The sequence below is a fragment of the Cavia porcellus genome, unplaced genomic scaffold, assembly GCF_034190915.1.
Source record: "Cavia porcellus strain 051 isolate PalLab524CR breed Dunkin Hartley unplaced genomic scaffold, mCavPor4.1 scaffold_6, whole genome shotgun sequence".
NCBI lineage: Eukaryota > Metazoa > Chordata > Mammalia > Rodentia > Caviidae > Cavia > Cavia porcellus.
Window position 1 is genome coordinate 33,377,051 of NW_026947489.1, and position 15,450 is coordinate 33,392,500.

At 40.2% G+C, this 15,450-nt stretch overlaps 1 protein-coding gene across 7 annotated transcripts in view; it reads left to right on the forward strand.

Moving 5' to 3' along the window:
• Window positions 1-15,450, forward strand: part of Meis2 (Meis homeobox 2) — a 202,205-nt gene that overhangs the window by 182,406 nt on the left and 4,349 nt on the right. For 5 of the 7 annotated variants that reach the window (XM_003475671.5, XM_003475673.5, XM_005006198.3 and 2 more), the window contains one exon: window positions 14,154-14,212. In XM_003475671.5, coding sequence (XP_003475719.1) covers window positions 14,154-14,212 — 59 coding nt within the window. Of the gene's footprint in view, window positions 1-14,153; window positions 14,217-15,450 lie in introns of all 7 variants that reach the window. The other 2 variants (XM_063250305.1, XM_063250306.1) reach the window with 1 other exon arrangement.

Here is a 15,450-nt window from a genome sequence, read left to right on the forward strand (position 1 = left end):
AATTTGAAGTGGACCAAAACAGAGCTCGGGGTATTTGCACTCCATGGTAATGATAGAGTAGCCGTGCTCCCTGGAGTCAATAAGCCCAACAATTGAGTCATTTTTGCCTCCTGTGAGTGAATCACTGCTGTTAGATTCCTGAATGACAGGATTGCTTATAGAGCCGGAGCCCTTCCCCAGGTTGACCTCGTCCCGGGACACAGAGGTTCAGAGGGCAGGCAGGTGGTGTTTAACACAGTTACAAGTAAAAGCTGATTTTGTGCTTGTGGGCTCTGTAAACAAGAAAGTAGAATTGATTGAGGGGTGGAGCAGGTTGAGGAGCGTTTGTGTACATTCTGCAAACCAGCGCTTCCTCGTTTCTTGCCTCCTTCCCCCTCTCATTTCTATTTCCCCTTAACTTGCCCCACTTTGCTCCCCACCTCCTCACATCCTCCCAAGGAGCGCCCAGCGCGCGTACTAGACACGCTGCAGTCAGATGGCCCGAGCCAAACATAGAGCTGTTTACAGAGTCAGGTGGCACTGAAAAAATCCTATCTGTATCTTCTTATTAGTATTTAAACATAACAAAATACTTAACAATAGCATTCTTTAAACAAAAAAAAAAAATTAAGGAATAGGAAAAAGCAAATAAAATAGGAAAGGGTTAGAGAAACAGCTTAGCCTAAAATCACCTCCTTATGATCAAATTACCTTTCCAGCCAGCATGTTTTGGGGGAGTCAAGGTTCTATGGAAATAATCATGTTTTATAAAAAAAAAAAAGCAGGGCCAGAGTGGAACTATGAACAGGTTAGATATAAAACCAGAGCCCTATAAGTGAGTCTGACTTGGGGAAATAGAAATATGGAAACTTATTTTTAAGTTGATAAATGATTTTCAAAAACATTTTTGATAAAATTAAATGACAAGTGCCCTCAAAATGTTAATAACTTGTTAGAATTGATTTGAACCATAATTCTCTCTTATAGACTCATGTTTATCAGGCTAATAAAGGCTGTGACAATCTGTAGCAAAGACAGTAACTTCGCTTTGTTCCCTGATCATTTGTTACACATATTTATTTGACCTTGGACTTCTATTCAGAGAAACAGCTACTGATACTAACGTCCCTCCAAGCATATTTAGGGGGTGGATATCCGTAGGAAAATACGGAGAAAAAAATACTTTATGCAAGCTTTTTTTCTCTTTTCCTTTCCCCATCTCTCAAGGCTTTCTTCTTCACTTCCTATTCTGTGTTTCTTCTTCACTTCCTATTCTGTGTTCCTCTCCCCCAACATACACGTATCACAAAATCCCCTATAACCCTCACTGGCCTCCATTCTCATTACTCCTGGTCTGCCCTCTCCATCGGAGACAGATGTACCCTCATACTCCAGGCTGGTTACATCTCCTACTGGCTTAGAGAAGCCAAGAGACCCAGTTTGTGCCAGACGGAGTCCTTCCCCTCTTGCACACCTGCAGTGACATTTGCCTGCCCTCTCTGATGCCCAGATGGACATACGCCTTTACTGTCCTCTAATCTCAAGTTGCTTTTGAGTATAAAGATAACTCAACCTGACCTAGAAAGCCAAAGTTATTCCCCCCTCTTAGTTCTGCCCCTTTCTAGGGAATTAGGGATTCAACTATGCTACTTAGAAAATAAAGACACAGTGCTTCCCTAACGTATTATTTCCAAGGTGAAAGAGCCCTGTTTTTCGTTCACCCATTAGGTTATTCATACAAACATTTTATTGAGGATGTTTTATATGAGTGGCACAATGTCATTAACAAAGAATCAAGACGTGTTCTCTAAAATTAACTAGAGAAACAATCATACTAGTAAATTGTGATCCTGGGGTTGAATATATGCAGTAATGGGTATGTTAACTGCAGGCTACTGACAGAGGAAGTACTTGTTAATCAGACCATGGGCCAGGAAAATTATCTCAAGAAGATGTTCTCAGAAAAGAAGAGTGAGTTGACCAGATGGCCACTCCAAGCAGAAAGAATAGGGCGCCGTCACTGGATAGCACATCGACTTTAAAACCTGTTCATTGCCTTTGTTTTATTTGTATATTACCTGACACTAAAAAAAAAAAATGTGGCAGTTGAACCAGTTATAGTATTAAATTAAATTTTTTGATAGATGGTTATGTTATTTATACTGTGAAAATAGAAGTAATTCAAATGGGGCCACTGCTATTTCTAAAAGTTGTTAAACCACTTTTTGAAATTCTGATACATGTGAAATTTGAATATACGCTAAAATTGCAGTACAATGTCTTTGCATCTTAGTATAATCTGGAGATTATAGCTTTGTATGGAATGTCACAATCAAAGGTTGATGTCTTCATTTCTCGTAAATTAGGGTGGTATGGGCGAATTCTAATGCTAACTCTCTAAAGCTAAAATATTTAAGGACTAAAGCAGATGTGGCATAACTGCTGGTTTGCTTGGTCTCTTGTGGTTTATAAAGATACATTTTATCTCTTTTATGATTGCAGGATGATGCTAAAAATTTTGTGGGTAATAATACGGTCGCATTGGAAAGATTACATATAACATCCCTGGACAAGATACAGAATTCTACCTGACTGTCAAATTCAAAAGATGTTTACCTTGTTATTAAGAAAAGGCAGTCAGGAAATTTTATTTAGAATTTGGTTTTTGATGTTTGAACATCAGAAATGTAAGGACATTAAGTCATGTTTATGAATAGAATATTTTTGCTTCCTGATAGAATATGCTTTATAATATTTTTAAAGGTTGTTTTTAGATCTATAGCTCTAACAACTATAGTTTATTTCAAGTGAATTCTAAAATTTTTAAATCTTCTATTTTCACCTCTCTTCATTGGCACTTCTGCTAGATGCCAATATAAACTGGTTAAATAGCATTTGGGTTTAAATAGAATATAACATATATGCATATTTATGAAATTTTATTTGTTGGATCTTTTTTCTTAATATTACTTATCTTCTATGTTCTAATCTCATTTTTTCATATTTTGGGTTGAAGCCACTCTAAAGCTTAACACCTAGGAGATTTCTCACTTATGGTTCCCTTTAAAAGTGCTAAAATCTCAGCCTCTCAACAAGAGACCAAGCTACAATTTAAAGGAAGCAGTGGTATTGATAAAGGACCCTAAGAATGTTGCCACCTTCCTTCTGTATCCTCTGTGACATCCTTTCTTTTAAACCAGCAGGAGAAATGAAGGCAGGATAAGAGCCTGCTCACTCCACATACTTTTGGCAGCCCGATCTGGTCTTCTGAAACATCCCCTGCTGTTTAGAAAGAGGCGCCCCCATGGACCCATGAAAGGGCCTCAGGGACATTCACATGCATAGCACCCCCCCTCCAAGTGGCTTCAGATGGCCGGGGCTGGGGTGGTTTGGTCTCAGTTGTTGAAGAACAGAGACTTGAGAACCATTTGTTTCCACACCATTTTGGGTGAAGTGCTATATTTTTCACCTTCAAAGCTCACTTAAAAAGAAAAATATGGTTTGAAAGAAGAACACAGTTTGGAAGCCATCACACTTAATAGTGTCTCTTTTTTAAATGTAGCACTTTCTACTCCCAGTTCTCTTCTAAATTAGTTGTCACTCTCTAGAGAAAACTTGCCCTTGATTGTCATGTGCTATCGCTTAAAAAATACAATCTCATAGACAGATACCTACAGTAAGTCCCAACTTACATTCAGGTTGCAGACTTTCATATGTGTACTGTATAAGACTCACGGTCACCTGGGAACAAGTAGTATTTATGAACAGTTCTCCCAGAATAAAACTTGTTCGTAAGTCAGAGACTTACTATAGAGAGCCAGACAGATATTCCTATGTCCAACTTTAAAACTTTACTGAGTTCCATTGCTACAATTACTGTCTTAAGGGATAGAGTTATGTCACAACCCAAAAGATGACATGTATAACAGTCATCGGCTTCTCCAACTCATCACACTGGTTATGCCCAATTAATGAAAAGATAAACTAGACTTAAGAGAGACGAGGCCACTGCTACAAAAGTTTTTATTGACAGTTGAGTTGACCAGCTCTGAGTAGATGAAGGTCTGGGTGGTAAATACCTAGAGGACAGAAGTAATTTTGGGGGGGATAGCCAAGTAGCTTCTTACATTCGTTTGTGTCACTCTAAAATGTTTATACATTTTAGAAAAATGAAGAGACTGGAATGATTTAAAGTTATGTCACATCTTCCCTTTCGCTCTTTGTTTGTCCTTTGGCTTGAGTGAGCTTTTTAGCTCTTAAAAGGTCCACTGGCAACTCAAAGGTAACATTTTGAAAACTGAATTTGCAGCTCCCTAAAACAATAAATAGGAGCTTTAGAAATCAACTTCCAATCTTTATCAATTGTGCAACATAACATACCAAACACAGACTCTCAGATTTGTCCTTTTAGAGTCTTGGATGTGTTTATCTTTCCCTGGCCCTGGTGTCACAATTCGAGTCAAAAGTCCCATGCTATTTTTATTTCTACTCTTAATCACAGCTATTTTATTTCCCCCTTTGCCTGAAACAGACAAGTGCTCTCTACCTTCTCAAATTCTGGGTTCTGCTCCATTTAGTTTGTCCCCCAAGAGCATGCCTATGTTCCTTCTGTCTCTTAGCGCAATGCAGTGGGATCAATAGCCCAGGAGCGTGTGCACACCTCTGCCTTCCCTGGGCAGTCTGCCCTGTCCTGAGGTGGTGCCGGCTGGCCGACATCTCTTCATTTTCTCCTCTTCCAACTTCTTACGCTCCTTAGTCTGCTTCAGCTTTCCTGCTCAAAGAAGTTGGTGATGAACCTCTTTTAATTTCTGCAACTGACTACACCACACTAACTTACTGAATGTGGACTTGGCTTACAGATTGGGTTCTGTTTTTCACTCTTTTTGAGATACAGTCTCACTATGTATTTCAGCCTGGCCTTGAACTGACTCTGTAGCCCAGCCTGGCCTTGAACTCACAGTGATCCTCCTGCCTCTGCCTCCCATCTGCTGGGATTATAGGCAGGCACGACCACTCCTGGCACAGTTGATGTTCATAAATTGTGATTTTCAATTTGTTTCTGTGAATGTACAGAGTAAAAATTTCTAAAGGCACAGCCTTCACTTGTAAATATGCATATATACATACATATCACATATACATTGCATATATATACAGTGTATGTGCACATAGATACATAATATATATTCACAAACACACAGACACAGTTTTTCTGGAAGTGCTGGGGGTTGAACCCAGGGCCTTGAACATGCTAGACAGGAGGTGTTGTACCTCTGAACATAGGAATCCCAGTCTCAATATCTCTCTCTCTCTCTCTCTCTCTCTCTCTCTCTCTCTCTCTCTACCCCTTCCTCCCTGTATATGTGTGAGTGCACAGTATATCTAGGTAAGTATAAATAAATTCATCTCTGGTAAAGTTTATTGCTTCATAAACATAGACCAGACCCATACCCATGCATCCATATGGCTGATGACTTTTCGCAGTCACGTGACTGATAAAGTGGTGATGATTCTCAAAGCTGCACTGTTACATGTCTCACTTGGATGATAGGATAATGTAACAGGCTTATACACCAAGAACAGGGTGACACAATTTAAACTAATTTAATTCTAAGTAAGGCAATGTACCTGATGTATGTAGAATTCATTAATTTTTTTTTCTTTATAGGGAACACATATGTCAGTATAAATCCATGGTAATAAAATCAACTTTATGACATCTTTGGTATTGCATTTGCTAAAGCTTTTCTGCATGTTTAACTCAACTTCCAGTGAGTGATATTATAGACAGTGGATAAATATTTTTGATGGATCTATTTGCTCACAGATGGGGGGAGAAAAGCTAATCCTTTTTTCTCTTTGATTGAAAGAGTGTAATGTCATTGGAGAGGAGACAGTTCAAATGTGGTCATCATAGGTTGGTGGCACCAGAAATAGAGACTCACTTAGGGTAAAACCTGCTGTCGGGAGAAATGGAGCATTCTTTCTGAACCCAGGAACGTGTGGTTCATGGGAGCTTGCTTGTAGATGGTTGCTACAATAAGGCTTCTTTCATACAGGTGTGTTTATGCCCCAGGCTTGCTGGCCACAGTCCATTCCATTTACAGAAGCTGAATTAAACAATAACTACCGCATTGCAAAAAATGGTGGGGGTGGGGAAGGGGGGGAAAGGTGAGCGTCAAAGGAGATGCCTGAGAGCTTTGTTAGGGCCAAGAAAAACCCTGTTGCAGTTGTCAGAGCTTGTTGATGTTGCTGGGAACGGCACTTTTTTTTCTCCTGGATTTTGTGGTTCCGCCTTAGGAAAGAAAGTAAAATAGAACGGAAGAACAAAGTCCTACTCTATAAATCAGCAGCTGCTCCTTGCCAGATCAAAGGAGTGACATTTTTGCTCCTGGACTACTTGTCCACTTGAGGGCTTGACAGGCAGCTAACAGCTGGCCTGCTTGACTGTATGGGAGAATCAGCCGACATCTTCTTCGGAGCAGATGACAAGCTAATCAGAGACATATCCATAGCACAGGGCATGGGACTGCACCTTGATCTCTTCAAACATATCTAAGACATAATTGCTAAACAGCTTGGTGCATTTTGGGCAAGTTAATGCTTAGGTGGTTTCCACTGAGAAGTAAGATCGAGAATTAATACCTCAATCAAAGATGATCATGAAAGCTGAAAAGATACTAGATTTGCTGGGATCTTCTTCTCTTACTGTGAATTAGTAAATGACTAGGAACGTAATAAGAATAGACTAAGAATGTATGTAACTGATTATCAAGTGACTGACTGATGATTTTCAAAGCCCAGTCAGTCCGTAGTGTTCAGATAGATAAATAGGTAACTGGCCATTGGTAATTGTGAAAATGATTACTCCCACTTTTACCTGATAGAGTTGCATCACACTATCCATCTGTCTTCCATGTCTGCAAAAAGTTGTTTTCAGAAGCACTATAAAATGTGTAGGTATTCATATCTGGAATTTTAATGTCAGTAGTAAAACTTTCAAAGTAATTCAGTTTCTAGTTGATTTCCATCTGCAATAAATCATGCCCAGGATGAGGTAATATATTACAACGTGTGTCTATTGACTTAGTATTTTATCTTTAAGAGGATAGATCCTAGAAATGAATAGCTAAGGAAGTTTTGAGTGTTTTCTCCTCCCTGGCTTTTAAGTAGCTTTGATAGATCACTTTTATAGTGAGTGATAAATAGCCACATATGAATAATCTGATAGCATTCTGTAAGAGTAACTGTGCTTCCAAATCATAACCTGCTGGAATGTTTTGTTACACGCCACTGGGTGTGATTATACTTATGGAGTAGAGTTTATTGTTGCTCAGCATTATAAAGGATATAAAAGATAATTCCCTATCTGAGGGGGAGATTTCTCAAATACAGTTTTTGTTTGTTTGTTTATGGTACTAGGATTGAACCCAAGGCCTTGTATACGCTACGCAAGTACTATACCACTGAGCCCTCCCACATGTTTTTTATTTAAAAAAAAAAAACCACCACAATTTGTTGTGTAAATGTTAGTCAGATGAGATGCCAGATTTTCTCAATCACCTGTAAAAATTCTTTTAAACATAAAAATAACCACTTATTAAAAACTCAAACTACAGAGTTATATGTGGAAAAAAAAAAGAAAATCCTCCCGTCCTCCACTTCTCCATTCCTGAGAGATAGCCTGTTAACAATTTCCACAAAAACGTTTTATTGGCAAACTTTTCCTTTAGGAGGCACAGATGGAGTAAAGTGAATTAAATTATAAATTGTTACCCAGGGCAAATGGTTAAGACTGTTTAGATCTGAAATACCTGAAAAGAATAGTGTGTTCAGGGTTGTTTTTTCTTCCTCCTCCCTTTCTTTCCCTGCCTTCCCCTTCCATTCCCCTCCTCCCCCTCCTCTTGTTCCTCCTCTCCTCCTCCATTTCCCCCTCTTCTTTTTCCTCCTCTTCCTCCTCTTCTCCTCCTCCTCCTCCTCCTCCTCCTCCTCCTCTTTGCCTTCTTCTCTTTTTCCTTTTCCTTTTCCTCTTCCTCCTCCTCTTCCTTCTCCTTCTCCTTCTCCTTCTTGGATTCACAGTTAAAACCTGACCCTTTCAAGTTTCTGTTCTTAAACAGAGTGCTAAAATTTGGTTTGTGACTTAGACCAAGGCTTCTCAAACTTAAAAGTGTGTAGATCACCAGGAGACCTTTTTTAAATGCAGATTTAGATTCAGTAGTGTTAAATAGGGACTATTGTATTTCTGCATCTCTAACAAGCTCCAGGTGAGGTTGACTCTGCTGAGTCCCAAGCATACTTAGGGTAGCAAGGATCTAGAGACCCATTTAGGGTGTGTGATCCCAAAATAGCTCCCTTTGTTACCCATCTCATCCTTCAGCAGATGCCCATCCGGTGTCTGAAATCCCCTCTATGGCATTATACATTTGGATTAAGCTGTGACTTCTAGACAGATCTTACCATATGGACATGTGTTGCTTATAGGAGAGCAACACATTATTACCCTGTTATCAACCCAGCATGAATGTATTTAATAATCACCACCTATTCTGAATTATTACCTATGAGAGAACAGAGCTCTTTAGGAACATTAGATAGGTGCATTTTGACTGTAATGTAAGATTTAATGAGCCCTTAGTATGTGCCAGGAACTGTGCCAACGATTTTAAATACAGTATCTCTGTTAATCCTTAAAACAATCCAGGCACAATTTTTCCCCAAGGCAGGACACAAACTGCGGCTTGGGAAGGTTAAAAAGACTTGTCCAACATCACACAGTGAGTAAGTGACAAAACCATGAATCCTTTGGTAGGCCTTTTTATTTTTATTTTTTATTTTTATTTTATTTTTTTTTTTTTTTTTTGTCTTTTTCCTTTTTATTGGTACCGGGGATTGAACTCACGATGGCCTGCTTGCAGGGCAGGCGCTTATGCCGCTGAGCTAAACCTCCAGCCCCTGGTAGGCCTTTTTAAAAGTCTGAAATATAGAACAATAATTAGAAAGGGTATGCTTATGTGCAGGTATTTTAGTGCTGAACCTATGTGATTCCCTGTAACTTTAGGAAAAAATTAGATAAGAGACAAAGGGAAGAATATTGAAAGAAGATAAGCATCTTGATCATTTTACTCGGACCTCTCACCAGCATGAACATCCTCTAGGCTCATTCACAAAGCTACAAGACGTTTATGATTCCATATTAGTAGCGTATTTTCACGTTGTAAATGTATCAGTGTTTACTTCATGTGTTTTTGGAGGTGTGGGAAACCCTCTATCCTATGAAATTACAAGTTAAGCTATAGCTTAGGGAAATTGACTTTGAACTGTGAGTGTGTCCCTCGACAGTGTGTGAATCTCCTTCTTCTACCTTTCTTTCTCCAGTCTCCAGTGGAACCTCGTGTTTGCTGTGAGACTCAGCCATTCCTGTGTCCCAGGACACATTCAGCGGTGCTAAACCTGCCCAATTCACCAATTTAACTGTTTTAATATACCTCACCAAGAAAGCCCTACCCGAAGTCATAACCACAGCAACGAAAAGACTTGAGATTTTTATTTTAAGAAGAAATAGAGAAACTACATGAGTATGCTGAGGTTGAAGCACCCACCAGGAGCAGGCTTCGCAGGAAGCATCATGGCTGATGGACTGTGGCTGCGCAAAGAGAAAAGCAGAGCTTTTTCATTTTGTAACAGGTCCCTCGGCACTGAGCTACCTACAACACCTTTTCCAAATTGATCTGATTCTTCAACAGTTCAACCCCTTCTTTGACCAAACCAATCCATGCAAAGGATTTGGTTCAGGGATCTTGATGCGGCCTCAGAGTGTTGAGGGCTGGCAGGGTTCCAGGTGACTCTGGAGAGGCCAGTGCTTTCTAACAAAAAGAATGCCGCCCAGAGGAGTTGGTTACCAGGTGTGGTATGAAGTCAGTGAACCAGAAAGAAGGGATTTCTCAGCCACTTAAAAGAGGAGGGGGCGGGGACCCAACCATCAGGAATAACACCTAACTCTGCTTCTATCAATCTGAACCATGCCTGGGAGATAAAAGTCTTTGAAAGAATGCTCCTTCTGGTCACATTTCAGTTGCAGAAAAGTATGCAAAGTTGAAAAGTTTGGCTTTTCTGGGGAGGGTGGCGGGGAAGTCTGCAGGAGACCTCTCTCCAGTAAGACAGTAGGGTGAGATTTCAATGGTATTTGCTATCTGGAGTTTACTCTTTTTAATGTAGTTTTTCATCTCTGATTTACTTAGCCCTCATGATTCTTGGAAAGTCATTGAATTTATTTCTATAATTAAGTTATTTTTAAGCTAGCAGACTTGGTAAATAATTTTCCAGGATCACACATACTAATGCAGTTGCTGTGTAGGTAAAATTTAGAGAGAAGTAGATAGTCTTGGTGGGTGCTCTCCAGGGTTTTTGCATGAGCCTGGGTACTAACGTCGTGTTCAATACAAATCAATGGAACTAACATACTTTAGGGCACTTGTTCCCTAAGGAGTCGCTAATGGAATTATCTGTAGCCCTTTTTTTTTTTTTAAAGTGACAATAAGGCTAATAAATTTTTTTTTCTCTAAGTGAAATCTAGGTATGGGATAAAGTTTATTAGCATATTTTAGGTGAAAGTTGCACCAAACTCAGTGCTTTAAAGCACTGTTTAGTATCTCCGAAGACTTTCTCATTTAGGGTTAAATTGTTTATACCGATAGAGAAGTACATTATATGTCTGCAACTTCAAAACCATTCTGGGATGACATTAAAACTTATAGAAGGTTTTTTAATATCAGATACAGATGAAAAACCTAACAGTCTTTGGGTTGGAAATAACTTATGGGGGGTTTTCATGAAAGTTGGGTGCAGCTTGCTGCATTTTGGTTAGTTGGATGTCTTCAGCAATTTTTCAAATGTTTTGGGTTTGGCAAAGTCCAAAATGTTTTTTGCCAAGACCCTCTTTTCCCCTTATTTTTTAAACCCGTGTGAAATTCAAGGATAACTTAATCCATATGTGTCTGATTCATTTACACTTAACTCATCAAAATGTTATTTTGTGAGGCCCCCTTAATATCCAAGAAAACTTCTGAGCCTTTTTAAGCAAATCTTTTGTCTTTGAACCAGCAAGTTGCATTTTCCCAAGTGAATGGAGCTTGGATCTTGTAAGGTTGAAGACAAGTTGATTTTCACTTAGTGTCTTTAAATTTTAAGTAGAATTAAAACTCGGTATTCTGTTTACTCCTTGAGCTCTGTAAGGGTCATTTTAAAAAATATATATAGATAGGTAAAAGTGAAAAAGATTAGATCAAAGAATTTGGGGGAAAGAACATTTAAGGAAATTTCATCTTAGGGATATCAAAGAAAAAACATTCTTTATTTGATTTGTTTTAATCTTAAATTTTAAATGGCTCCAGCCTATGTAAATTGGTGTACAGTATTTTCTAAGCCTGTCTTGTGAATGAACATTGGGAGAGGAAGAGAGTTATAATTTCAGGTTTCAATGTCAAAGTTTTCCTCAGTCAACTCATTATTAATTTTAATAATAATATCCATAATGTTAAAGAAATATACCAAGATCAGAGGCGTTGACAATTGGCAAAAAGTTAAGAGATTTCTGGGAAAAAAAAAAACTTGAGGTCCATATGTTTTTTAAATTCTGTGTGAGTTGAAAGAATGCGGCAGAATTATGAATCTGGCAAGAAATAGCACTATGGATTGGAGACATTGTCTGAGAACAGAATTGCGGGAGGCTCAATGGAGCCCATGTAAAGAAAGCAAAATTTCTATGACCCCTTGTAAAAGGATCTAGTGAAAATGTTCAGCGACCTCTATTCATACTTGCTTTGCAGAAATGGGCAAAGAAAAGCCATTGCCCTAACTGCTAGTGAACAGCCAGCCCACGCCATGGTAACTAGCTGAAAATGTGGTACTGGAGGGGCATTTCCAAGTTCAGCGCTTCTTAAAGACCTGCTAGCACACAGGCTGCTTTTTTAATGTTCTGCATTGTTCTGTAGACCCCACTGAGCAACCTTTTGAGCGGACCCCGTTTTTACTAATGTAAACATTCTGACGAGTATCCAAAGAAATGACCTTTGAGTGAACCTCTAACCTTCCCCGTAATTATTTGTTTGAAGACAGTGTGGAGTTCTCCTGCTGAGAACTAAGAACCGTGGTGCCTTGCAACTCTGTGAGTAAGGGAGTGTTTGGGGGAACTAGAGAGAGAGAGAGAGAGAGAGAGAGAGAGAGAGAGAGAGAGAGAGAGAGAATAAGAGAACAACCTCCAGATGTAAATAATAAAAGTAAAATGATAAAATTAAAAAGGGAACAAATAGCAATTCATTTAACCTAAGGAATCACTCTATAGTATACACACACACACACACACACACACACACACACACACAGGATTAGTAGCACATAAAAAGGGGTCCAGCCTCTGCCACGTGTCCTCCACCCAAAACCTCAGGGCAGACAAAGCAGGCTGTCCTGAGCATCTCTACTGGTTTTACCCTGAGCCCAAAGAGAAGAAAGAGTTCCCAGCTCCCAGGGGTGGAAATAAAATGAAGGTCAGTCTCCCTTGGTCACAGTCAGAGCAGCAGGGCAGCATAGATAAGGAAGTTCTTTTTCTGATTTGAGGGCTGCTTTCTGGAGGTCTTTGTGATCCAGCCAGATACTCCTCAGCAGCACTTCAGGTGGCAGGTGGGGATAAATATGCAGCTTCCAGTCTCCTTTTGTGTTCACCTCTACTTAACAGTTACTTGTCACTTTCCTCCCCAAGGAGGGCTGGTGGTGTAAGATTTTTGACAACGAGCTTTCCTTTCTGAAGTAATAAAGAAGTTCATTGTTTTGCAAACAAACATCATATGCAAAAGACTCCTTTGGTTTTCTTGTGGCTATTTTTCCTCAGCCTAATTGTGTTCCCACCAGAGTCCTCACAGGAGGCCTGTGTGGGCTGCCTGTCCTTCTTCGAGAGGAGAGGACTTCAACTTCACAGGACCCCAGGGCTGCCAACGCGCACTAGGATTCTTCTGGCTAATTTCAGAGAATGAGTTTTCGGTTCCTGCCTGTAGCTTCATGTGGATTCATTAATCATTAAGTCCCTCGTGCTTAAGATTTGAAACTAGGAAGACCGAAGAAATGTTATCAATATATTTTTAAGGAACAGCTAGCTGTATCCTCCCGGCCACTGCCCCCTCCCAGCCAAATGCAAGGCCAGTGAATCCTGTACATAAGTTCAAATCATTAAAAGCAAAGGAACAAGGGTAACTAGCAAATGGTAGAACATTGTTTTGTTTTTATTAAATTTGGAGAAATAAAGGAGATTTCTTATCATCTCACTCTGTTTGTACATGAATATTTGATGGGTATTATTAAACATTAAAGTAACATGAAGTAGGCACTTATTTTTGGATTTTCAACAAAATTAGATCCAGGCTTCTTAGACAAAATAACTGCTTCTCCTTTGCATTCCTGTGATTCAGCCACCACCTGATTTGAAAATGTTGCTTGGGCTCTAATCTCAACCATGTGTACCTGAGGCTCTGTCTTTCTAGTGGGTTGAAAGGTGGCTGAGTTTATGGTTGGCAGTTACCTTATCCGCTGCCCTGGGTGTCCCAGCTTAGGCTGCAGAGGCTGCCCCCAGCTGGCACTGACCTCTGAATGACCCCTAACTTTACAGGCTTAAGCTGCAGGAGTCACCGAAGGCAGAAATCTTTCTGGCCAGCACTTATTACTGCTGTGTTGGTGATAAAACTTCAGACAGCCTAATTGATGGCTTTGCTGACCTAACAATACCTTGTGAAAGCAGAGTGCCAGAGCCTGGTCTCCATTTAAGACCAGCTGCAAGGAGAACTGAGTCTCCCTGTGACGGGGAGTCCAGGGAAAGGCGAGACCCTTCAGCCTGTGAACTTTAACCAGATTGTCACTTGTTCCAGAAGCACAGACTCAGATTAGGAGATAGCTTGTGGAGAACTTTTGTCCCTTCCCGAGTCTTCACAGCAAGTTGGCTCGGCCTTGGCCCAGCCAGGAGGGCAGAGGATGCAGTCATCTGTGTTGGACGGTGGGAGGGGAAATTGCCTCGCTACAGAGAGATAATTTCTGGGAGATGTTTGACTGTATGGTTTTCTCTGCAGCCTTCTTCACGCAGAGCTGTTCACAGAGACCAAGCTTGGTGACAGGACTTCTCTGCTCTATTTTAGGTTCATCAATGCCAGGAGGAGAATAGTACAGCCCATGATTGACCAGTCAAATCGAGCAGGCAAGTTCTCCCTGGTACCTCAGTACCCCACAGGCACAAGGCCTCCCCATGAGATTCTGCAGGAGTCTCATCACCTGCTAACTAAGTGCTTCCATCAGGCATTCTGGGAGATTTGTTTTTAACGTCCCCAGAATTCCCCTCTCAGAAGCAACATCCCTAATTGGTGCTAATTGGCGATTTCCCACCCTGACTCTACTGAAACTGCTTTTTATTTTCTTTCTGAATTGGTAAATGGGCACAAGTATTAGTGCCACAAGCAGTTTGGCTGTGAGCTCTGGAATTACTCCTTGCTCGCCTGTACCCCCGTACTAGCGCACACTAATTTTCTTGTTCCCCCAACTCCTTAGCGTATGCCTTGCTTTCAGTCCTAGAACATCCACAGCTAAACTCATTGTAATCATTCAGTCCGTTCTGCGTTGATGACTCATAATATTCTATTGAAACTTGACGTGCATGTCATCCGCATTATTTTTTTTAAAAGATCATTACCTTTCCATGCATCCCACTAAAATACATGTGGGTTTTTCTCACAGTACCTCTCCGTTTCTCTAAAGTAGTTACACTGTCCTGGGAGAGCCCCCCGGGCACTCCTCACCACTTTACTTTGAAATATAGTTATTTCCTTAGTTTGCTGAGAAACTGTGGTCTCCACAGTAAGGCTTGGAGGAAAAACCACTATGGTCCTCTTTTTAAAGAATTCGTGAAAATTAGTAACTCTTTAGCAAAATTTCCCCACTAATACTGAAATAACATTCTGTTACTGGAGGCCCCAAGGCCTGTTAGAGTAGAATCTAAAACAACTGTAGTATTACATCTCCCGTGTTTGCTTTATCTTCGGTGTGGATAAAAAAGGCAAATATCCAGGGCCTGGGGATTTAGCTCAGCGGCATAAGCACCTGCCTTGCAAGCAGGCGGTCGTGAGTTCGATCCCCGGTACCAATAAAAATGAAAAAGACAAAAAAAAAAAAAAAAAAAAAAAAGGCAAATATCCAATTGAATCTATTTAACTTTTTGAGATTGTATCAAATTTCAAATGTTTGTGTACAACACCATTTTTCTTACAAGACCCTTTAGATGGTAGGGCCACAAAATCCCAAGTCAGTTGTACCTTTTGTTGATTGGCTATCCCGACTCCCCCAGTCTTCCCTCTAGTGGAGAAACAAATCAGGAAACCAAGGCTCCAGAGTTTGGCTGGAGAAGTCTTCACCTGAAATGTGTTTACAACTCCTCGCCCGCCT